Source organism: Strix aluco, chromosome 11 (genome assembly GCF_031877795.1).
Source record: "Strix aluco isolate bStrAlu1 chromosome 11, bStrAlu1.hap1, whole genome shotgun sequence".
Classification (NCBI taxonomy): Eukaryota; Metazoa; Chordata; class Aves; order Strigiformes; family Strigidae; genus Strix; species Strix aluco.
Genome location: NC_133941.1, coordinates 9,901,704 through 9,926,317, shown reverse-complemented (window position 1 = coordinate 9,926,317; position 24,614 = coordinate 9,901,704). Strand labels below are relative to the sequence as shown.

General features: G+C 40.9%; 1 protein-coding gene across 1 annotated transcript; it reads left to right on the top strand.

Annotated features, from left to right (window-relative positions):
- The first annotated feature begins 1,175 nt into the window (after positions 1 to 1,175).
- LOC141928082 (E3 ubiquitin-protein ligase PDZRN3-like) lies at positions 1,176 to 9,702 on the top strand. The gene is made up of 3 exons (XM_074835745.1): positions 1,176 to 2,172; positions 8,282 to 8,368; positions 9,520 to 9,702. The coding sequence occupies exons 1-3, from the start codon at positions 1,456 to 1,458 to the stop codon at positions 9,700 to 9,702; spliced, it is 987 nt and encodes a 328-aa protein (XP_074691846.1). The 5' UTR covers positions 1,176 to 1,455.
- Positions 9,703 to 24,614: the final 14,912 nt, after the last annotated feature.

The window sequence follows — 24,614 nt, the reverse complement described above, 5'->3', positions numbered from 1 at the left end:
ATGGGATGCACACTTTCTTCAGTAGGGTGATGTGTACAGCCAAAGCAACCTTAAGCTTTATGGAACATTAATAACTAGAATGAAATGAGCACTACAGATGGAATTCATATTTGAAAAGTGAAAACCCTTAATAGTAAAAACTACTTGCCTGAGACTGAAGTGGGAACATAGTTGTGTAACCACTAGTCTGTTACCTTCTAAAGGTCACCACCAGACAAATAATCATCCCAGACATTCAGAAAATCATTTTACTGTGATATAATAGGCATATACTGAAGGTCATCTGAAACTGAAGTTTCGAGTTTGGGCTTCCACTTTGCCATAAAGCAAAACCCATTAAGCGCACAGTCGAGCTGGTATGTGGCTTTGGCGCACGTGAGAATTCTGCTCCACCATCCACAGCGAGCAGAGCTGTTCTCTTTTATTGCTTTTCTCAGGGCTTGAATATCTGCCTTGTAAGAGAAATTGGGTTTGCCTAATGCTACGTCTGGTACTTCAGGTGTGGTCTGGCTAGCTTTTTATAGCATATTCTGGGGCGCTTTTAAATCATCTCCAGGCAGAAACAGATATCGAAAGCGGTAACCTTTTGTGATCTCCCTCCCTTCCAAGCGGCATTAACGGGACGTTAACAGGCGACGCAAACACGGGCATAACGTGTCCCTTTCCCTGCGGGGTGAGCAGCGCTGGCAGACTGTGCCCTCCGCCCTCCTGCCCGCCGGCGGGGTGGGGACGCCTCACCGAGGCGCGGGCAGCCCGAGCTGGGAGCAGCGCCCCGAGGCCCTGGGGGGACTCAGATCTCCTTCCACACCCCCCACCCCCCGATTCTGCCCGTGCCCACCCCCGGGCCCCGTCGCTCCCCTCCGAGCGAGCCGCCCGGTTTGTCACCGACGGCGCGTTAGACGTGATGGGTTTATCCCCTCCTCCCGCCTCGCCTCCCCTCAGCTTCTCGCTCCCCACACGGCTTCCCGCCGCCCGCCCGGGGAGCTCTCCCCTCCTCCCCCCCTCCCCTCCGCCACACCCCGCCCGCCCCCTCCCACCCCCGCGCTCCCGGTTACCTGCAGGGGGACGCGGGGCCGGCGCCCACCACCTCCCCGAAACAAAAGGACCCTTGTCCCTCGCTGCGCCGCGGGGGGGGGGGACGGGACGGGACGGGACGGACACGGGGACCCCCGGGGCGTCCCGGGGGGGCGGGGCCGGGGGCGTGGCGGGGCGGGCAGCGCGCGGCGGCGCTGTGCGCAGGCGGGGAGAGCGGCGCGAGGCGGGCGCGGGCAGCGAGCGGCCGCGGCGGCTCCGCGGCACCGGTAGCTGCTCGATATTTATTTATTATTATTATTATTATTTCTCCCGCCCCCTCTCCGCACTTCGGTTACTTTGGCTGGGCTCTTTTTTTTTTTCTTTTTTTTTTTTTCCCCCCGCTTGTTTGTTTGGTTTTTTTTCTGGCAAAACGGAAGGAGGATGGGGTTCGAGCTGGATCGCTTCAACGGGGACGTGGATCCCGACTTCAAATGCAACCTGTGCAACAAAGTTTTGGAGGACCCGCTGACCACCCCCTGCGGCCACGTCTTCTGCGCCGGCTGCGTGCTGCCCTGGGTGGTGCAGCAGGGCAGCTGCCCCGTCAACTGCCAGCGCATCTCCACCAAGGAGCTCAACCACGTCCTGCCCTTGAAAAGCCTCATCCTTAAGCTGGACATCAAATGCGACAACCACGCGCGGGGCTGCGAGGCGGTGGTACCGCTGCAACACCTGGGCGAGCACGCCGAGACCTGCGACTTCTCCCCCGCCAAGTGCCGCAACCGCGGCTGCCGCCAGGTCCTCAACCTCCGCGACGTGGAAACGCACATGCGGGAGCGCTGCGAGGCGCGGCCCGCCGGCCTCTGCGAGCAGGGCTGCGGTTTGATGCTCACACACGGCGAGCGCCGAGCCGGCGGCCACGGCTGCCTCCGCGCCCTCCGCGCCCACGGCGCCGCGCTGCAAGCGCGGGCGGCCGCGCTGGAGAAGGCTCTGAAGAAGGAGGCGTTGCGCGCCGGGAAGCGGGAGCAGTCGCTGCTGTCGCGACTGGCGGCGGCGCAGCTGGAGCTGCAGGTGACGGCGCTGCGCTACCAGAAGCGTTTCACGCAATACAGCGCCCGCCTCGACGCCCTGGCCCGTCACCGCGCCGCCTCCCCCGGCAAGGTAAGGGCCCTGCGGTGGGGCCGCCCGGGGGACGGTTCCCCACTCGCGGCGTGGAAGGTGGGGGGGGGGAGAGCCGGGGTGGTCCCGTCCGCCGCCCTCCCCAGGCGCCCCTCAGCACCGGTGTCGGGCCGCGGAGGGGCGGCCGAGGGACGCGTCCCCGCGGGTTTCTGCGAGGGAGAGGGGGCGCCCGGGGCGCCCTCAGCCCCGAGTGGGGTCTCTCCGCCGGGCCGTGGGCGCGTCGGGGAGCGCGACTTGTCCCGAGGAGCGTTGAAATCCTTTGAAATACCTGAGCTTTGGCTTTTAATCGCCGTAACGTACCGGTTTCCAGATACGTATTTTTTCCAGTGTGACCATCATCGGTGTCTGGACACCATATGGCAACTCACACATCAAAATACCAAGGTCACGGTATTACTATTTTTTTTCTTGGTTCTCTTCCCCGAAGAAACCTCTAAACAGCAAAACTGGAATTTCCAGGGCTGGAAATGGTGTTACACTACCAGAAATCGACCCTCGGGAGTAACACAAAGCGGAGTGAATGGGAAGAGGCTGTTGTGACCCAGACCCTTCGCTCACCCAGGGTCCCCGAATACGGCTTCCTACAAAATGCAGACTTTAGGATTAACTATTACGCAACTCGGACGCCCCACCAGCTGTTCCATGGTCTGAAGCCATCACCTTTGTAACATCCGTGTCCAAATACAAGGCGTCTGCTGTGTACTTGCGTTTTTTTTCCAGTCACGCAGGGTTCTTCAAAAGCTCAATTTAGGAGGAGAAAAATTAACTTGACTTCAGCCCCTCAGAATTAGACCATTTATAAAATGACCAGAATCAAAAGCCAGAGCTACAACAATCCCTAAGTTTTAATTGGAATGAGGCTCCCCAGCGAGGGAAGCCCTAGAAGCCAATTATCTTTTAAATGAAGACATTCAGAGTCCTCCCCGTGACCTGGAATGTGCTACCACAGACACAGCAGTATTAAAACTGTTCAAAACTGTCAAACATCTGTATTCACACCTTTGGTAATGTTGAGGCTTTAAAAGCTGTGCAAAGGAAACAAAACTTCATGATAGGGTCTCTTCTGTTTCTTTCCTTTCTTCTTTTTAGAAATCCAGGGCAAAACAACCCACCATGTTTTGCTAACTCAAACCAGAAAGAATATTTTAATACTGAATGTACTGCTTTAACTTCTGGCAGTGCTGGGTGTGGTGCTGGTTAAAATCTTAGTAAAACTATTAAACGGGGAATTCACATTCATGTCAAGATCCAGGACAGTTCTCTTCTGTCTCCTCCTCTTCCTGAAGCCCCTGTACTTTGCAAGGGCACGCTGCAGAGCTCTCTGCTCCCACAGCTTAGCACACAGCTGCCCCTGCTCCCTCTGGCACTGCTGGTGGTAGGAAAGCCCTCCGTACAGCCCTGCTGTCGGAAATCATCTCGCTGAATCTCTACCTCCTTGTCTCTGCTCTGATCCCAACGGCATGCCTTTATTCTCACACTGCCCCTCCTGCATTTCTTTGTGGCTAGCGTTGATAATGTTGGGTTTGCGTTATTTTGCACTCTCTAATGCGTCACGAGCTGCTATTGGGACGAAAGGTGCTACTTCACATAGTTGTAAACGTGCATGGTACATAGTTTCCAGCAGTACTTTATATCAAATTTATGGATAGAGCTGGCTGGAGGACTGCGCTCGTTTTCAGCCGTATTACAAAAGGCTGTTATACAGTTTTCTGAAGCAGGACCTAATATGAAGAAAGCTGGAAGGTGTCATGTCACCACAGACTTGTGGTCTAGCGGTCAATCAATTACACGTCTTTCACAGCATTTTGGGCAGCTTTCCAATACTAACAGCTTTAGTCTGCCCAGCTCCCAAAGAAGTACAATCAGGAAACTTGCATCTTTGTGCACTAGAGAGTTTTTTAAAAGACCCACGGTAATCACCTAGTGCAGGGGATGCTTTACCAATTTTGGGCTGTGGCGTGCTTCCAAGTTTTGACTCGGGGGGGTTATTTTCTCAGAGACGGTAGCACAGGCTGTGCAGCGCACCCTGCAGACTGTAGCACTCACCAGGGCATACGTACTTGCCTAAGGGCTAGGTCCCTGAACACATGGATTACATGTATGATAATGTGCAATAAAAGATTCCATTTCAGAAGCAATTGCATATTTAAAGCCTGCAGCGCCTTTGCTGTCATTATTTAATTATCATCATTATTCATATTTCATGTATTTTATTGTAAGATGTAATTGTTCAGTCTGTGTGAAAACACAAGTAGGCCTAGCAGTAACTATCTGGGTTCATAGGTGAGATGTGGTAATTGCAAAACTTACTGTAGGATGTTCTGGCTCCTCAGCTGATGAAGAAAAAGAATCTTCTGACTTCCCTGCCTGATCGTTGGTTGTTGCTACAGATGTCAAACCGATCTAGAATAAATCAGATGACATATCCTCTAGTCAAAACAGAAGAAATGCCTTCATACAGTTCTCTTCAAATGCTTATTTTAAGGGAGAATATGATGTTGAGGGACATTAGGCCATTCATTAAAGACCCAAATTTGTGGTCTTTTGGCTGGGGCAAACTTTTTCAGCAGCTTGGGAGACCCAGGTGTGGGTTTGTCTTAGCATAGACTTCCTTTGTGATACTGGATGAATCACATCACCTTCCTGTGCTTCAGTCTCCCGTCCCTGGAGTGAGTTCTATAACACTGTCATAACTATTTTGAGAGAAGACATACATAAAATATTTTATACACGCACTCATCTGTAAATATCTCGCAATTTTGTAAGTTCCTTAAACAGACAGATGTGCCTTCAGTGACTCCCGTTGTGTTTTCCATGTGTACTCTTTGCCACTGAGGGAGCATTTTCATTTCACTGTGCATTTACTGGATATCTGATCTACGCTTATTCCAAAAGACAAGTTTGAAGGTTTATTCAGAGAGCGACTATTTATTCCTTGGTGGGAAGAGGTGAGGTTTATTGTGGACGAACTCGAGGAGGGAGTGGTAGGGAAGGTGGTGTGTTTTACTCAAAATTAGTATTTCCTTTGATCAAGACATGTCAGTCCTGAAACATCAAAGTCTAAATAATCAAGAAAAACCTCATACTATTCAAACAATGCTTAATCCTTGCGGAAACATACCACTGTTCACACCTATTGATAAGCGGATCTGGTCGTTCCTTTATGTACACAGCCGTCAAAGTCCTTTGGGAAGAAATGAGTGAGGGAGAATCGGGAGCAGTTCATGGTGCAGGCTGATGACCCCAGGCAGGGACGGACTTTCAGTAAATGTATCAGACATACAGGAACCAGTTTATGATTCAGTATTTAGGACCTCTGGTTTCATACCTCTGTGGAGGTGGTAAAACAAGTTTTAATTCCCTAAGAGCCAGATGAAGTCCTTTAAAACAAGATGATATTTTTTTTCCCAAGCAGGATCCACCCAGCTGGTCCTGGCAGCCCTTTCACCAGTAAACAAGAAGCTGAAGTGCTTCCTGTAACAAAGACAGACCTTAGCCGCAGCACTACCAAAGAAATTAATCTTCCAGTATCTAAAGGGAAAGGCAATCTATTAGCTCCACATTACTCAGCTGGGAAGCACAGTAATTTCAAGAATTATGTTTAAGAGTTCTGTTCAGCTGTGGGAATACAACATGCCAGTAACCATCAGGTCTGCTGCCGAACCAGATGACGGGGCAGGGCTGGATGCTGGCCACTGCATTTCCACAGTTACCTCACTGTTTAATGATTGTTTCGCTGGAACGCGAGACATGTTTGAGGGGTAAAGAAAGGCAGAGCCCTGGAAAAATCATTTGCATCGTGTCTTCCTTCTGAAGCAAAGAAGATTGTGAAAGAAATTGTGAAGACTTGAGAGGTGAATCTGCAAAAGTAACCGAGTGTTAAAGTAAACACGCTGCTGCCTCCCTGGTGCCGGGACATTCTGCACAGATGGTGGGATTAATGCTCTGCAGTGGCACGTGGGTTGTGCTCTGTAACACGACTGCTGCGGTGGAGAGGATGGAGACAGTGCACAAACCCATCAGAACTGGCTGGAAAGTTTCTTTAAAACCCCTGCGGATGTTTTCCAGGAGTAGCTACAAAAAAACACATTTGGTTTTTTTCTTCCCCACAAGCTTTGACTCACTCATTCAAACCCACCTGCTTTAGTACTTGTTCTGCTAGGTATAAAAGCATCAAATCATAATCATGTAAGGAGGCTTTAATGAAAACATTCAACTTTAATTACTGAAAGTGTCTTGAGAGCAATGTCATAATTGTTTCTTGATTGTTCTAATTTATTTGCCTTCAAAAAGGCGTAATAGGGAAAGTAAACAGTGGCACTAGCTTGTCCTTGTCTTTCAAATGCTGAATCATCAGTCCCTGAAAGCAGTCTCACAGCACTAGAAATTTGTTCCTCGAAATCCTGTCTGAGGTCTGGGCCTGAAGACTTGTAGGGAAATAGCCTTTACTTCATTTTTCAGACCTCTTCTGGATACCCGATTCTCACTGATGCAGAGTGTAGGCAAATTCACGTAAAATCAGTCGGAGTTTATTCATGTTTCTCTGTATCGGGTCCAAGTCTATTTATAATTCAACAGGAAAGATAATGATCGCAAACTGACGCGAAAATTGTAAACGAAATTTTCAGGTGGAGTATGTTGGTGCAGCTCCCCAGCGGTGGAGCTCTGAGCATGCGGTCAGTGGAGCTCTGCCAGTTTACACTGGCAGGGAATTGGGCTTTGTTATCATCCCCAAATCTGTAGGAGTAATTCAGTAATCCAGGATTACTTTGACATTTTTTATGAGTTTAATAGACATTAATATTTGATTGACAACTTCAAATTGACATGTTAGAAGAAAAATGCACAAACTAAAAACATCTGCATTGAATTACAATGTAACTGTTGCAATTTTTGTCATTAATTGGTTATGAAAACCAGACTTGTAAGATAACTTCCTCAAACTTTTTTGTGTTCATAACTTTTTCACCCTTTGGATAAAACAAAGAAAAAGATCTTGGAGGTAGCAAGGTTCATACATATCTGTAGACGTACAACATACCAATCCTATTCCAATTTCTAAAAAAAAAAATTGTTACTCAAATGGCTTTTTGTAGTGTTCTGCTGTTGTTTGTATAGTTCTATAGTGTTGTGCTGTAAATAACAGCCACTTGATTGAAATTGAAGTTAGTACATTGTGAGGATTTAGTTGTCTTTAACAGTACACGCACTTACTTTTGTCTTAAATGAAAGTTGACAGACCTAAGTAGCATCACTGTGTCATATAGGACATTTTGTATGAGTTTGTATCTAGTTAGGAACAAGCTGGGGTAAGAGGACAGGATAACAGACAATGTTTACACAGTCCCCCAAATAATACAGGTCCATCCAGTCTGTCTTTGTTGTGTATTTTTTGTCCAATCAGAACTGTTCACTGCAGAATTTCATATTTTTGGGAATTAATATAATGATTTTCAAAGATGGAAGACTTCTGTTTTGCTAGTGTTAAAATTCCAAAGAAAAAAAATTTTTTATGGCAGACATCCTAGGCCTTTTGCAAAATTTGTAGCAGTTTAGTTTAATGCTGTTTTCTGAAACTCACCAGAGAATTTCTGTTGTATAACACTTCATGTTGGATACTGTTTAAAACAATGTCATGTAGCTAGCGCTAGACAGAAGCAACATAAAAATGCAGTCTTAAGATTCAGTCACCCTCAAGCATTGGAAAAGTCAAGAATTTGACTACTGGAAACATGGAGTATTTTGCATAACACATCACATATGACTAGGTCAAGTAGTTGCAGGAACCAGTATTACATATAAAGATCTTCTGTTGCTGTTAAGTGTCTCACTGTAGATCTCAATAAAAAATACACATAAATCTTACAGGGTGGGTTTTGCAGAGACATGCTGCTGGAGAGCGGTGGGGTGGCTGGAGCGTGGAGCCTGGGAGCTGCTGACTGTTCCCACAAAGTTATTCTAAACATTTTTCTCTAAACTACTTAGGGGAAAAACAGTAAGAAAGCAACCCAACAAACCTGGATAGAAGTATTATCTATCCTACTTACCAATGCACACAAATGTTTTGAATATGTTTATCTGTTCTTTGTAGGGTGAAGAAACTAAAGCACTGACTCTTGTCCTTCATCGTGACGCTGGCTCTCTTGGATTTAATATTATTGGTGGCCGACCATGCGTGGTATGTTAATTGTTAAAATATGTTTGCCCTTTCCAGTTGGGAAAAGCATGTAGGTCAACACTTAGAGTTAAAATGCTGCTGACAAGCATTTGGTTCTCTTGGGATTCTTTCAGAGCAAATCTTATATTCAGATTTGTATTGGATGTCTATTAACTACACTGTCTTTTCTTTCACGACGTGTTTATTCTTGCACATTGTCACAGGTAGCGATACTAATATTGGTGCAGGGTCACTCCCAAAATGGTGAAACCCATGTATCTCTTTCTCAGACCATACTACTTTGAAGATGTTGCATGAGTTCAGGGCCCACAGCTTTAGGCCATTTACAGTTCATTAAGAAAATGTTATTTACTCTCCTTTCCACCAGAGATTAAGCAGCCCTCCGTGCAGGTGAAGGGACCTAACTTAGACAACCCACTTTTGAATTCTGTGATTTCAGCAGATGTTTCCTGCACCATACACTCACTAATGTATTTTTTCTGGATGCTTGTTGGCTGGAGCTGCTGCATATGACTTTAATTAGATCAAGGAGTGGATTATACCTTGTCCTAGTAATTTAGAAAGTATTCAGAACTACTTCTTGGCCGCTTGGAAATCTGACATTAATCATGATTTATTCCTAGTAAATTCACTTGAAAGTTATTCTTTCTTTATAGTTAGTTTTTTAATTTTCTGAGACATTGTTCTGCACTAGGAGAAGCTGGTGACACAATACACAGGAATATGAAAATACCTTGTTAGGTATAAGTTGTTTTTCATGGTTTTATTTTTAAGCCTCCAGAGGAAGAGCTGTGCAACTAAAAATAAAAATGCACTGTTGTCTTATGTTTGATGTGCAAACAGCCTGTCGTCTCACTGGATTTTACATTAAGAATAATTGTAATGACGATTACTGCCAAGCTGGCCTGAGTCAAAGGAAAATTATTATCATGCAACTGATGTACCTAATGGAAGTCCATTCCTGGTTGTTTAATCTTTCAAAATGGGAGTATCGGATGTTCTTGTTAGCACAAAGTAATTCCATATTAAGACATCAGTAAGAATATTTCTTTCAAATTACATGCACTGTTGTGACATGGACGAGTTTTAGCTGAGGGCAAATTAGAGTTAGTTCAAGGTACAATACTATATTTTTCTTTTCATCCTTAAAGGACAATCAAGATGGTTCATCTAGTGAAGGAATTTTTGTATCGAAAATAGTTGACACAGGGCCTGCTGCTAAGGAAGGAGGGCTACAAATTCATGACAGGATTATTGAGGTATGTGAATACACTATCCAGTCTCTTTTAATAGTGCGACTTCCATCGGAGGTCTTCAAATGGCATGATGTTTAGTGTGGGCTTAGGAGAAATGTACCATGATAAACACTGCCTAGAAGACATGTCTGTTAAAATATGCTTGACTTGATTCAGTGCTGACCTTCATGGCTTTAGGTATAGTTCTTACCTAAATATAGAAACCAGATTATGGATGGTATGTGCATGTCCTGACTTTCTGAGGAGCTAGCATCTATCTGGTATGCTGCAGATATTTCTTTGTAAAGCTATTGGAAACTTGTAAGTTATTTAGTTAAAACCATATGTGAAATATCTGTGGTGTCAACCATGATTTTATTTTTCTTGGTATTTAAAACCAGGTTTTGAACAGTTAGAAAAAATTCTGCTCTGCAATTTCTGTATGGTTTAGTATAAACCTAAGTAACTCCCTTAACGTTGCTTGTAACTTCTTATATTACTCAGATTGCAGTTGAATTTCTTCTCATTTTGCCAAAGTCTTGACCTCAATAAAAAGTCCTTCCTGTGAAAGAGATGGTTGCTTGAAATGTTTCTCGCAGTTTGCAGTGAGCAAATTTCTTTTTGGGGGTAAGAGAGAGAGAAAGGGTTTAGTTTCCATGAAACAAAATGCAGCTGATTGTGAGTCAGTTCCCATTGTTTAGCATTTTACAGTTAAGAAAAAGTATTCTTCACTGTCTTATTTTTGTAGGCTGGAGAAACTTTGAGAGTCTATTGTTCAAAAAGATAAGTGTGGTGTTTGTTGCCAAGGATATCATGGAACAGCCAGTTTCTCTAAGTAATGGAATTCCATTGCTCTTATGTTTTGCAAATGAGCAATAAACAGCTGTTAAGGATTTTCTGTTGGCAGGGGACAATGTGTATTTGCTATTTTCTGTACTGTTATGGTAAATTGTATTCACAATTTAGTAAGGATGTAAAATATTAATTAAGTTTCTTCATATGGGAAAGAATGGAGCCACAGTAGCAGAACTATAAAAAGATAAGAAGCCGAGCTGTGAAATGATCCAGAGTTGCTTAAACTATATGTATGATGTAACATAATTGCGAAAAGGTCTGGACAATTTTGTGAGAACTATGCAATTTTGTTTGAACTGAACATTTTCCTGTAAGCATGTATTTCCCCAAAGCATATTTGAAAAGCTGACATCCGTTTCTGAAGTAGTACATAGTCACATAAACCAAACAACTGTATGAAAACCAAAACTTTGAAAAATCAAATACCCCAAAGTTAGGAAATGTCCTAGTCTCTCTATGCAAGCCCAGTTCAGGCTCCTTGAGCGTAAGCACTGTACCTCCGTCTGTAATTGCTGTCATACAGCGTTTGTCACCCTTGCTCATGGCACAGGGGACAAGGGCAGGTAACCTCCGTGGGCTCTGCAGCATTTGCTCTCTGTTGCAAGGGACCTCCTTCCTTACTGCCTTTTTTTTTTTTTCCCCAATTTTTTTCACTCCCTCTTTTCTGCTCCATTTCTCCACAAGTTTAGCATTTGGCGATGTTAATGCAGACCAGGCTAAGCAACTAAATACCGTGAGCCTGGACACACACTAAGAACCTGAGAAGAAGAGAGAGGAGGACAGGCTGGGTGAGCTTTCCTGCTGTACTTCTTGGCTGTGTCTCCTCCCTGAGCGGAACCATGCCCATGTGAGCAGTGTTTGTGCAAGGTCTTTCCCACAGTTGCAGGTTACATTTTCACATAAGAGAAAACCCCGGAATAAAGACACTAGAGCAACTTGTATTTATGACACACCAAGGATAGCAGGAACCCATGTGTTGACATGGGTTGACATGTGTTGACAACTCTTGTGCTGACCACAAACTCATTTTCATATTCACTCTTCTCACCTCTAAATACATACAAAATGCTGATGAAAACTTAGCACATTGTTTCCCAGTAGTTGACTTTGGGTGCCTCCACATCGGCATCAGAGTTTGGATTAGGAGTGTCCTGTTGAAGTCAGTCTCTGAACAGTGCCCAGCTAGTGTGGTTGGATTCACATTGTGGAGTAGTGTCCAAGTGTGCTAACTGGATTTTTTTCAGATAAAGTTAATTCATTTAATGCATCCCAGCCACTACTGGCATCCAGTTCACAGAACTAGACTCAAGTGCTCGTAATACAGAGCCCTCAAAATACATGTAGTGTGGACATCAGCTCTGGAAAGCAACTGTTTCATTCTGTATTCTGTGCAATTTAGTGCACTATATCTAACCCTGGTCTGGATTAAGGAAAAAAGGGGATCCTGCATCAAACTATCTAAGTGAGCTTTATAATACTAATATCCAATCATCTTAGGTAATTGAAATATCCTGTAAATGATTTAGATTAAAATTAGGTAATGTCCAGTGATAGTGTTCTTCTAGAGACAAATATTTTTTTTTATAACCTTCACACTGCTAAAGTTTCAATTTGGCAGTTAGGCTGAAAAATCATTTACAGATTTAGCTGTAAGTGGTAGGGCACAGCTGGAGGACTCAGATGGAACTTGTCTTAGAGAGTAGAGCATCCTAGTGGGTCACATTTGCTTTCAAAAGCATGAAAGATGGTAACTTAACTGTCTAGAACTGAATTTAGCTGTCTAGAACTTTTTTGACTTGTTCATTCAATATTAAGGTTTTATGTATCACCAGCATGATTTTAAATAGTCTCACAAAGAACCCTTGTTCCAATATAAGCTGCTGAGCGTAACATCTTCAAAATTAGTTCAGGATCCATTACAGAGAATCTACAATGAAGTAAAACATAAATTATTTGTTTTCCTTTTGGAAAATGTTCCTTTTCTGTGGATCTTCCGGTGGATGCGTTCTGGAGCACATACAAGAGTGTCATTTCTCATTTTCTGAACTGTCACAACATTTCTAATTACTGAGCAGGGATTAGGCAGTGTAAAACATAGGCGCACACATAGTACTGTTTATAGCTGATAGCAAATGCTTTGTTATATTGATATTGCTTGCAAATTCTATCCCCTGACAAATTGATACAGAGTTAAACTTTAAGTTATGTCAAGAGAGAATTTTTAAACATATTTTCCTTATGTAATTTGGATTTGGATTTCCTATTCTGCATCTTTTAGAAGGTTAAATGCAAAGAAGTTAATCAGGTTTAAGAATTGAATTTTCTGTAAAAGTAATTTTTTGGCCCTTTGTATATCATTGACACAAGTAATGCCCCTGTGAATTACGTGTTTCTACTGCCAAATGATGTACATCAAGATGAATTATGGTCTGTGCTACTCAGTCTTCAAAACAGCATGTAACAGAAATGCAGAGAAATATCCTTTTTCCCTTGTATTTTGTTTTACAGAATCTGTTTAATAATGGTATTTAGTGCTTATATAGGACTGTGCAGATCACTACTTCATAATTTCCCCTCACTGTTTAATATTATCCTTATTTTGCAAATAGGTAATCTGAGGTAACTTCTAGAAGTTCTTGTCAGATTAGAGTTAAAGACTTGGATCTTGGTCTGTTTGTAACTGCTGTATGTAAGCCAATGCTTCTTACCTATATCTATCTTCAGATCTTTCATAGTTACTTTAGAAGTGAGGAAGTAATGATACTATGAGATTTTCTGTGGTTTGACTACACGTCTTTCATGCAGTTCTGCACTTAAGCATTCAAAGCAAGCAGCTGATTTAATGCGGTACTAGTGATTTACTGAATTATTGTTAAGATGTTCCATAGCAAAATGCCATGTTAAAAACATGCTGAAACTATTGATTTTTATGCAAAGGAATTACTGTTCTCAGAGATTTCATTTTTGTCAGGGTAACAAAATGGTCCTAATTTCCTCTCTTAACAGCAGTTGGTTCAAGTCCCAGCCATGAATGCCTCCTCTACGCAGCTGCTTGGCATTTCTTAAGACAAAATTAGATTTTCAGAGGTTTTATTTTTAAGCACATCAGCTCTGAAAGATTATAGATTAAATATGGCATTCTCTTCTCACTAACTAGTAAACTTGCTTGTTTAGCTTTGGGACTGCTTAGAAAGGAGGAGGCTTTTGAAACGCTGACTGCTTGCCACCTTAAAAAGTTTTAAGCACAATTAGGGTACTGTTGAGGTAGTATAAACTGTCACAGCTCCACTGAAACCTTGAGGATTTATGCCACCTGGGACTTGGCCGGTGTTTCATGCTGCTCACAGGAAGGATCATTAGTTTAGGAGTTGAGAACACGTCTTAGTGCATTTGATTGATTTTCCCCAAAGCACACTCATTTGCTACAAATTATAGGCTGCTTTTCTATTACATGGATTTCTTTGCAGATTACACATAAGAACAATGAAACTTTTTAGCAAATCTTCTCCTACTGTATACATACAAACAAAATTTGCGATTTGCTGAGGATTCCCTGTTCACCCTGTACTAAGTGTGCTCTTTCTGGCAGAGCCACTTTCTGCTCACATGAGGTTGCTAGGTGACTTTCAGCAAAATTATTTTGATAGCTGTGTTAACATAGCCTCTGAAAAGTCAGATCAGCAAGAGAAAGTACATCAGCCACGCAGGAATGGCAAGAAAGGATGCTCTGGCAAGCGCACGGGGCATACCTTGCCCTGTCAGTGACACGTACATGCTAAGAAAAATCTGCTGTTGAGGCAAGGATGGCTTTAAAATTGAGTGAATGAATAAATGAAGAAGCATTTCTTGTGGTCTGCTGGTGGGTGATGGGGTCTAGTTTTTCCACAAGACTGAGTCTCCTAGCTGAAAGAGTTCAGTGTGTTGCCAGTCTGGCTTTCTTGCACAGTTGTGCCTACCCTGTGTTCTCTTTTCGCTTATCACCACTCACAGACAGCTCACAGGAGACTTCCACAAGTAATCAGTAAATAAAATTATTAACTGATTGCAGCCTTCAATTTCTCATCTGCTGGTGAGCTCTTTTTAAAATTATGCCAGCTTTAGTATGATAAATCTAAGCTTATAGCTCAGGAAACTTACTGCAAGCACTAGCTGAACTGTGACAAGTGTATAGGTTAAACAGAATTTTTTTGTTGTCATGAATGGAAGAGTTCAGCCCTGCAAACACGATTTACTGCACAGCTACATACACTTAGGAATTAATTTTCTAGAAGAAAACATTTTCAGACAGTGACTTAAAATTGGCTGTTCAAGTTCCTGCCAGAACACGCAAGCCCATTAGAGTATTTGTGGAGAGCGAACACAACGGGGCAGTGAGTGCAGCTATAGCAGAGTCAGCTTTTTTTAGAGTTTATACTCCTAGAAAACTTGCCAAGCCCTTTGTCCGTATCTGTTAATGGTATCTTACAAAGCAGCATCGTGCCTGTGCTAAAACATAGATCCTGCAGCTTGGTCGAAAGGGAATATTAATAACCTTAAGAGGAAAATGTAAATGAAAACAGGCAGCCTTGGTTATCACCGCATTTTTTCCTCTCATAAATTTATTTGCCTGATTTCATACCAGTGCTACAGTCTGCATCACGGCAGGGAGGTGGGGAAGCAGGGGGATGAGCCAAAAGAGAACCAACCAAAGAGGTGCAAAAGGATTTTTACACTAAACACTGCACAGTTTTCCTTCCCACGAACAAGAAAGAAAAATAAGTTGGATGGGATGAAAATACAAGTGTTGCAAACCAAGAAAGCCATGTTGTTTCTAGTATTAAGGACCTGGGGGTTTCCAGAGATGCTCAGCTTTCCACAAATATTTGTTTCATCTCCGACTTTGCTGCTGTCCTTTGGCACTTCCTCAGCATTTTCTCCTGACAGCCCTATTCTCCTTTTTCCTCTGGGAATAACTTACCATCCCTGTTTCTCTCACATGCCACTGTCTACAGACAGCTGTACCCCATTGAAACCCTCTACTATGGGGAAACGGCTGCGGTTGGGGCAAGCTGGGATGGAGCATCCACAGTCCTTGCAGAGACGTTAAATAATGTTGTTCATATTTGTGTTGGAATTACATGGTTAACCAGGAAACTGCTCTTGAGAAAAAAAGTGATTATGAAGGAATATACTTCCCAGGTTGGATCTCTTGCATTAAACTTTTCCTGATGGTAGAAATGGAAAAAGTGGGAGAAAAATTCTACTGATAGCATTTTACAATGCTTTAAAATACAGTGAAAGTCACAGATTATATAGCATATGTCCTACACAAAAAAGTTTTTTCTCTTTGGTGTGGTTAACTTGTTTGATACCACAAGGAACAGGACTTGGGAAGGAAATGCAAACTGCTTTGATAATTTCCAGGCCTGTCAAATCTCATGTCAAGCAAGGCACTCACTCTGTTGACGCATGTATTGCCTGATCACATGGCTCATGAAATATCTCATCCATTCTCCCTCAGCTGTGTTTACCATCTTCTGGTAAACCAATCCATGCTAATTATCTTGATAAAACAACTGTGGGTCAGTGCCTAGCCAGCCTTTTGCAGGCTGCTGAGTGCCAAGTGGCATGGCAGGAAGGTTGTCCTACACTCCAGGACAAGCCTGGTGTGTCACCTCCTGGGCTACAGGAGCAGTCACCGTGCTGCAGATCAGGCCATGGCTGTGACACTTGGGATGAAGAGAAAATACAAACCACCTGAGAAATCTAGATTTTGGTCTTATGAATTATTACTCTTTTAAAGAAGTGAAAAATAGCCCTTTCATATTCTCTGTAGCTAATCAGAGAGAAACGTGTCAGACTCCAAGTACTTTTTTGAAAAGGAGCATATAACAATAGGACAATTTAATCTTCTTTTCACATGTGGTATAATTCCTTGCATTTTAAATCATCTCCGGTTCAGTTTTCCACATTTGAAGCCAAACCATTATGATTAACTGTTGGATTTTATTTTTAGATTTTTGAATGTGTTGAGTCTTTTTAGAGAAAACACACAGAATGTCCTATCAACTATTTTCACACATTTTGTTTGTATCGTAATAATTGGGCAATCAGGCACAATCATCTTTAATTTAGTACATATGCGGTGCATTACCATGTCAATTGTACTAAAAGATACACATAAAGTAAGTGCAAATTAACTGAAAAAAAGAGCAAACTCAGACCATTGCTATTCAAAATGCACTTGAGTAAAGTTTGCATAAATTTTCATTTGGAATTAAAAATGGAATTTGTTCAGCAAATGTGAAAAATACTGAATGTGTGAGAGTGACCTGGGGATCTTCCTGGGGATCCTGAATCCTGATCCTGCAGCTCAGACCTGGTTTATTCTGGTGGTGGGATTTCTCTTCAGAACAAGAGCATGACAAGCAGAGCTGCTTGCCACGAGTGCCTTGCTTCTGCCTTCTTCACAACAGTAGGTGTCCTTTTTTTTCCCCACACAAAATACAGAAACTGAAATGAAATCCTGGAATCTCTTCTAATAAGAAATATAATGCAAAGTCACTTCTGATTAGTGGTATTTGTAGTTCTTAAGAAAATGAGGTCTTACTGCTTGACAGTAAACAAAATACATTCCAATATCAGGTATGGGGTTCTTTGAATGTTTTTTCAAAATTGCCAGATGTTAGTTTATGATAAGACATGAAACATTACAAACAGGAAAACATGGAAAATGAGTGCTCAATTAGAAGTTGATCAAATTTATTATATCAAATTATGTAGCAATAATGTCATAAGGCTTTTTCCTTTGCCCAGTTCATTCTTTACACCATGAAAAATTGGAAGCCATTCATAATTAACTGCAGTTCTATGCTTTAAACACTAAGAGGTGACAACTTATCAGTATTGTGAAATTAATTCCAACATTGTTGACTGCTTCTCTACTTTATGCATGATGTTTTGATAAACTTTAAAACAACATAAGTTTACTATTTTATGTTTCACTACAAAGTGCAACTACAGGACTTGTAAAGTTTTTAGACTCCTATAAATACAAATAGTACTGGGCTGACAATAATAGTAGTTGAGAATTTTTTGCTTCAGCACTGAGGCTTTTAAATGAGAACAAGTAACTTGTCGCTTTTAAGACTTTATTATGCACTTTAGTATCCAAAGTAAATTTGTATTATGTTAGTTTTCATATAATGCTGTAACATTTTTAAAGAAGCTTCTATTTGTAAAGTCTTACCTCTAAAAGTGGAATTTGGGTTTTAAAGACTGGATGGTAGAATAATACATCGAAAAAGGAAAGTTGAGAATTTGTTAGGAATGGTACAAACGGGCTGTGTGGGTGGATCACTAGATGGTAGCGACACACATCCCATCCCCTTGTTTTTGTGAAGGACTAGGTGATAACTGTGCTCTGGGCCACGCAATTCCCAGGAGGTGCAAATGATGCAAGCATCTTATCTGCAACTTAAATTATGCATTAAACATACCTCTGTGTGAAGCAGGTGAAAGAGGTCAGAATATGGAAAACAGTATCTTTTATTGGTGCAAGCCCCTCTTAATAGCCTACTGAAGCCTCATGTTAAAATAATCTTTTAAAAAATCATGAATTTATATAGCCTCTATTGCAGGACTTGACCTATGGATCTCAGGAATAGTATACCCTACAGCAGGCTTTTCTTATATACCCTTTTACAGTGACACAGTTATCATCTATAACCCCAGTGTAGTAGCCACAGCTTAATTATATGCTCTATTTAACAGCAATACAGAATTAATCCTGTTTAAACTGAGATTAGATGACACGCGAAGAGTCATGACTGCTCTCTTCAGTGTAGTGAATTTTGTCTGGAAGTACTTGCCTTTATTCTTTAATTTTTGCCATCATCCACTTAACTTTGAAGCACACAAAAGTGTGCAACACCGAAAGCAAGTAACAGCTTTGGTGATCAATCCAATTTAATTTATGCACAAATTTTCAGATATGAGCCACAGGTGCTCAGTGCTGTAAAATATCACAAGGATATTGGTAATTTTGAAAGCCCATCTTCAAGTTTAACAAATAGAGTGAAATCATTAAATGTTTCACAGGATCATCAAATGGCAGAGGTTGGAGAGAGTCTCTGGAGATCTCATCTAGTCCAACCCCCTTGCTTGCAGCAGGGTCAGCTAAAGCCTGTAGCCCAGGGCCATGTTTCTTCCTTGGGTGAATAAAAGCACATACTCGTGCATGTGAATAGTCCTTTTGGGCCATGGGCTTGAGCAGGAATTTGAGCTGAAAACTAGTAACTAATATATATACATGTATATGTTTGATTGATTGGATGAATATGAGAAAGAAACCAGCTACAGGAAGGGAGAGTGAAAATGCTTCCTGAATCATTTGAGGGGAAAAAAAAAAGGGGAAAAAGAGAAGTCTTTAGTGCTATTTTTTCTTCTTCTCTCTCAGTTCTGCAGGCTTCCCAGCTCAGGAAGATTCAGTTTATTTCTTAAAAGGTCTTGCTTATAAAGCAGACCTTTTTCTGGCTCTGGCCAGCTCTAATAAAAATTAGCAGTAACTTTAGCAGCTGCCATACCACATGACTGCTTGGAATTGCATAACTTCTTTTTCCTCCTAAAGAAACACACAAAGAGATCATCTGATCTCCACCCTCGCAACATTCTCTGAAGCCTGTTTCCCTAACTTGATTTCCAAACAAAAATCTTTTTCTTCTTTCTTTTAACAGTCCTCTCTTTAAGGCCAGAATCTGACTGTAAATAGTAATGGGCTCTAGGTAGAGCTTTCATGAGTTAAGTGAATAGGGTGATTATTTTTATTTTTGCTACTTCAAACTCTATTACTGTTTATCAATAAGAAGCCATGTCATGGACAAAAGATAATATTTAAGATAATCAAAGAAATTTTTTTTTGCTGAAATTGTGGGGGTTTTAGGGCATATAATGTTTCTGAGAGTATGCTTTTGGATGGAGATACATTGTGGTTTGACAAGGAGGTGGTCATGGTGAGAAAGACAAGACTCCTATGGCCATTCCACGTGTAAACCAAACAGACTGTTGGCTCAGATCAGGTCCCATTTAATTCACTGGAAATCCCAGAGTATCTAACCTGATCTGCAAACACAGAGCAGTTGGAAATTTCAATTATTCTTCCTGTGTGGCATGTGGAGATGCACCATTGTTTTCTGGCTAATTGTTTTTCCCTCTAGCAAAAAAGAAAATTTTTTCTTCCATAATACTGCTGATGCAGCGTAAGCACTACTTTGTGTAAAAGACAAAGGTGGGATTGATCTGTAAGCAGATGGCATGTTGTTTTACACGAAGATGCAGTCGAACCTGTTGAATTAAACACGGCTAAGGGCATGGCTTTAAACCAGAGCCCCCAGGAGCCCTGCGCAGAACAGCCCCACTGCTGGGGCAGACACACCACCGCAGGCATGTCCCATTTTAACAATTATTTCCTTTTACCACAGTTCTTACACAAAGATTTAAGCACTCCTTTTTTTTAAAAAAAAATAAATGTTTTATGAACTTATGTAGGTGTGTAAATCTGTACTATGTGTGGAAGTTTATAATCATTTGCCAAAACCTAAGAACAAATAACCCTTTTCTGTACAGTGCTTTTTTTCTGATGTAAATTTCTTGCTAAGAAAAAAAAAATCTTTGTTTGAGGAGACCCCACTGACTGCATATTTATTTGTTTCCCTTGTAATTCATTCAGAATCAAGGCTAATATTCATATGGTGTAAGTCTTAAGAAAAACCTCACATCTATAGTTAAGAAGAATACTTAAATCATTCAGTGTTCTTTGGAAAAAACAGTGTATCAAATTCTTTAAAGTTTAGTTCATCCCAAATCTGACAAACAAAAGCCAGGTACTGATAGCATCATAAAATAACAAGCATGTTGGCACACAAGAAAGCCCTGGGAGCTCTACTTCTTGAGGGCACCATCACTGGCTTGCACCAAGTTAGATTCTCTTCCTTAATTGAGGCAGTTGTCTTAACCACAGGCTTGCAATAAAATTTGAATTTCTCTGATTTTCACTTTTGCATTTTCCCATTTTCTCTGCTAGTAATACTTTCCTTTTCCTGCTAGTTTGTCAGGAATCTGTAGCTCTCATTTTGGAGTAAAAGGTTTGGCACTTTTTATGCTGTAGACTGAAGAAAAGCTGGCCTCTCACAGCCTGCCTTTAGCAGTGGTAACCGTCAAACAATTCAGAACGTAAAGCAATGAACTGTCTTCAGATGCAGTTACAGTTCATAAGTGTCCTGCTAGCAACTCTTGTTTTAATTTAAATGTTCACACAGCCAGCTCTCTGATTCCTTCCTGTATTTGAAGGAGCCAGTACATACCGATGCTTTTTTTTAATATAACCTTCCATTGTTTTGCCCTCATTTTGGCCTCCCTCTTTCCTCTTAAAAGTGTTGTAGGGAAAGTTTCCTCTGCAGCAGGGGAAGTGCTGTTTCTATTACAAACCTTTCTCTAGCAACGAGAAACTTCTTCAGTTGAGAAACTTCTTCAGTTTTAGCCAGTTTTACGTCCTGCTGCTAAAATATTCTTTCTCTCCTCCTCTCTAAGTTTACCAGAAAGCAAGTTTGTTTGCCCACTTTGTGGATTTCTCATTGCAGAAGGCATTTGAAGGCTTGCAGAGCAGCTGATTTTAGAAGCAAGTAATAAAACCAGGAATGAGCAAGGGTGTCAAAGACAGCAATAGATAATAAATTAGCCCCTTGCCAGGTCCAGCAAGTCTCCAACCTTTATAGACTGTTAAAGGCTACTTTCACTGGGCTGACAAGGCATTTCTTTCGGTTAGTTTTCACAGCTTGTCTTCCCCAGATGCTCTGCTGTGGTTCTTTGTTAGACACCCAAACTCATTAGATTAACGAGAAGCATTTTAGTAATGTATCACAGGCAGAAGTAGGGAGGAGTTAGGGGGTTGAGGAGATGCTGTGAAGTTTCTTTTGGGATGAAATGGATTTCATGCATAAACTAAGGGAAAAGTAGTGTGCCTGCCAGTCCTGCAGATTATAGTGTTGCATGTTAGTCTCTGTCTTAGACTTTATGCTTGCTTTTGAACACTGTGTTATAATTTGAATAGATTTATAGAACAAAGGAACCAAAACCCCAGTCAGAACTAAGTTGATACACTTGTCACTAACTGTCTCTTTTATCCTGAATAATAACTTACCCGAAAAATAATTTGCTTTCCATTGGTTTATTCCATAGCCTGAGGTTCTGTTCAGTATAAACAAGGATTTCAGAGTCTGGCCTGTACTACTTGTTTGTGTCTGATTGCAACCATTTAATTCCCCTCCTTTAGAAAACCTTTGGAAAAAACTAAGCCCAAAAGCTTTTAACTCCTTAGAAAGTGTTTTCCTGCAGTTTCAGGAAGAAATGCAATTATCATGGCTGCTTAATTAAAGTGAGTTGTCAATGAAGCGATAAACCATAGTAGAATTTACTTATCCTTGTAGAAGAATGCAAATTAAGGCTATAAATGGAGGTCTTGGGAAAGGTCTTGACCACTTTTGCCACCAGACTAATAATCACACTAAGTCATTCATATTCTCAGGCAACCAGATGATGTACATCATCTTTTGCAGGGAAAAAAGGGCTATGGAAATAAGTATACAAGTCAAACATGCTAGAAGAATAAATGTCTTTGTTTATATCTATCCTTGATGTGTTAATCAAGGAGCTGTTAACTGCAAACCACATTTAAAACCAGGCAAGCCTTTTCTCAAAGGAAATTGTCTTTGAGTAAGCAAGCAACCAAGGATAGTAAGACAGTATTTTGAAAGCTGCTGAAAATGTGTCTCTGCTACAGCAGAAATCTTGTCTAGCAGTGAAGATTTCACAAAGTGCGTTTATGACAACCAATGACTGCACTTGTAAAGTTTTTTCTAATCTAATGATAAAAAGTAAATTTAGAACTATATTGTAACTATTACTGTAAGTTCCATGCAAGCCTATATAGTATGATCTGTAGGTGAACAGGAATCCATAGGGATAAAGCTGCCCCTAAAGGAAGTAGTGTTACCATAAGCTGTCTGCTACAGGGGAGAAAAAGTCTGAACACTGAAACATGTATGGAAATGCTGAAGTATGGAATCTGTTTTACTAAAGCCAAACAGACTACTCATCTGCTTAAAGTATATTCATTAGAATAAGAAAAACTGGGCTCTTAGGTACTACTCATGAGTGTCAGAGTCTATAAGGATGTGAAAATAATCCACAAATGGTATATCCACTGATCTATGAAAGACACATTTATTTTACATTTGAATATGTAAAACCTTAACTAGTTGAAGAAGCCTAAACCTTGAAGATTCCAAATTGTGGTGTTTGACACCTGGGAAGAATTTTATGGAAACCAGTGACAGATTTTTAGTTCAATCTTCCACTTCATAACAACCCAAACTGCTCAACTTCTACTTTCTTCAATTTGTAACATCCAGATTACTAGCTGATTTTATTCTCCTGACAAACTAAACTTTTCACACAAGATAGTGAACCACCATATATTATGTTGTTGATACAGATTACTACATATTTTTAAGAAAATTAAATGCAGCATTAGCTTTCTGTTTGAAAATGGAAAAATATGCCTTTTTTCCTTTTCAGACTATTCCCACTGGTTGTCTTACAGCACACACATTTTCTTGTCCTGATTTTAGATTCCAGTTTCTACTATCAATTGCAGAGTAGATACAGGCTTGAAACCTGGAATAATGACTTTGCAACTGAAACACACTAACTTCTACTACTCCGTGTGATTTAGAGAGACATCATACTTTGCATTATTGTCAAGCATCCAAGTTACTTAAAATTATTTTTCTTCTCTGAATGTAAGTTTTTTTTGTGTCATGATCTAACAAAATTTATTCTATGAAAGTTTATAGTTCATCTCCACAGTAAAAATTTCCTATTGGTTGGATGTACAAATTCAACACATTCTAAATCAAGGTCAATTCTAAAGCTGCAGTTTATTATCATTGTTCTCTCCCAGCCATTACTTTGTCTATCATTTAAATAGCCTTTGGATTAAAGTATACTATTATATCAAAACAAGTAGCATTTTGGGCATTAAGAACATTCAATGTATCTCAATCACAAATGGGCCTGATTTTGTTTTGCTTTATCCTTTATTATGTCAGACGGGATTTCCTACCGTTGTTTGTGAAAAGAGAGCTGGGGCTGGAGTTAGAAAGGAAAGCATAAAACTGATTGCTTGATGGTTTAATGTTACAGACCACCTACTCAGAAGGCTGAGTTTGAGTCAAACTGAAATTCAAAAGAAGGGAAAAGCTATAGACCAACAACAAACAAATAGGTAAAACTTAGTGGAAAATTAGAGGAACAATAAAATACGATTCCATTTTCTTAGCAGTTTGGTCCTTGGAATAGCTTTACAAGAAAATACTAGGCAAAAGGAGCCACTTAGGGCAAAGACATTAGACAGACATTTAAAGACTTCCTAGATAGACCTAATATAATTTTATACACTTATACACCTTGTTATAAAAGCTATGTCTAGTCAGATGATGTTTTACATAATTCCTTTATTGTACAGTTAAAAGAGGAGAAAATTGTAAGTAAACATACAAGGAATGGGAAGAAAATAAAACATGCATCTCTTCAGAAGAGGCGCCTCTAGAAAGGAAAGCACAAGGCAAGATATTTTTAGTTCTTTTGGGACCTCAACAAGCAGTTTATCTAGAAAGTATTTATTTTGATTAAAATCTGGAAGTTGGCAACAAAGAATAAATGTATCTTTCACTGCACTGCATACAATTTAAAAAAATGTATTTCTATCCCTTCCTTAAGTCTAGAAGTCAGCATGCACTAAATAATAGTAGGTATTTGTAGGAAGTTGTATAATAGTATTAAACAAGTATGTAGAGGTTAACAAATAGAACAAATTAATGCAAAGGGGTAAGAATTGGGATTTTTAAAGTGAGGACATCAGTGCAAACATGTAAGGATTTATGCTAATACACGTAGAGCCAAGTGCTGCAAATAAGTCAGTGGTCAAGTACCTGATATAAGTGAACATTTTCACATGTTCTATTGTTAACAGACAAAGTGCTGTTGAAAGGAATGAAGTTGAATTTAAAATTCACTTTTGGCTGAAATATTTACCTAACTTTACTTACAATCACCCTTAA

What these genes read in the sequence shown, in the direction of transcription:
- LOC141928082 (XM_074835745.1), top strand. Translation starts at nt 1,456, where the DNA reads ATGGGGTTCGAGCTGGATCGCTTCAACGGGGACGTGGATCCCGACTTC. An exon ending in GCGCCGCCTCCCCCGGCAAG is followed by an intron (nt 2,173 to 8,281) that starts GTAAGGGCCCTG and finishes TGTTCTTTGTAG; the next exon opens with GGTGAAGAAACTAAAGCACT. An exon ending in TTGGTGGCCGACCATGCGTG is followed by an intron (nt 8,369 to 9,519) that starts GTATGTTAATTG and finishes TCATCCTTAAAG; the next exon opens with GACAATCAAGATGGTTCATC.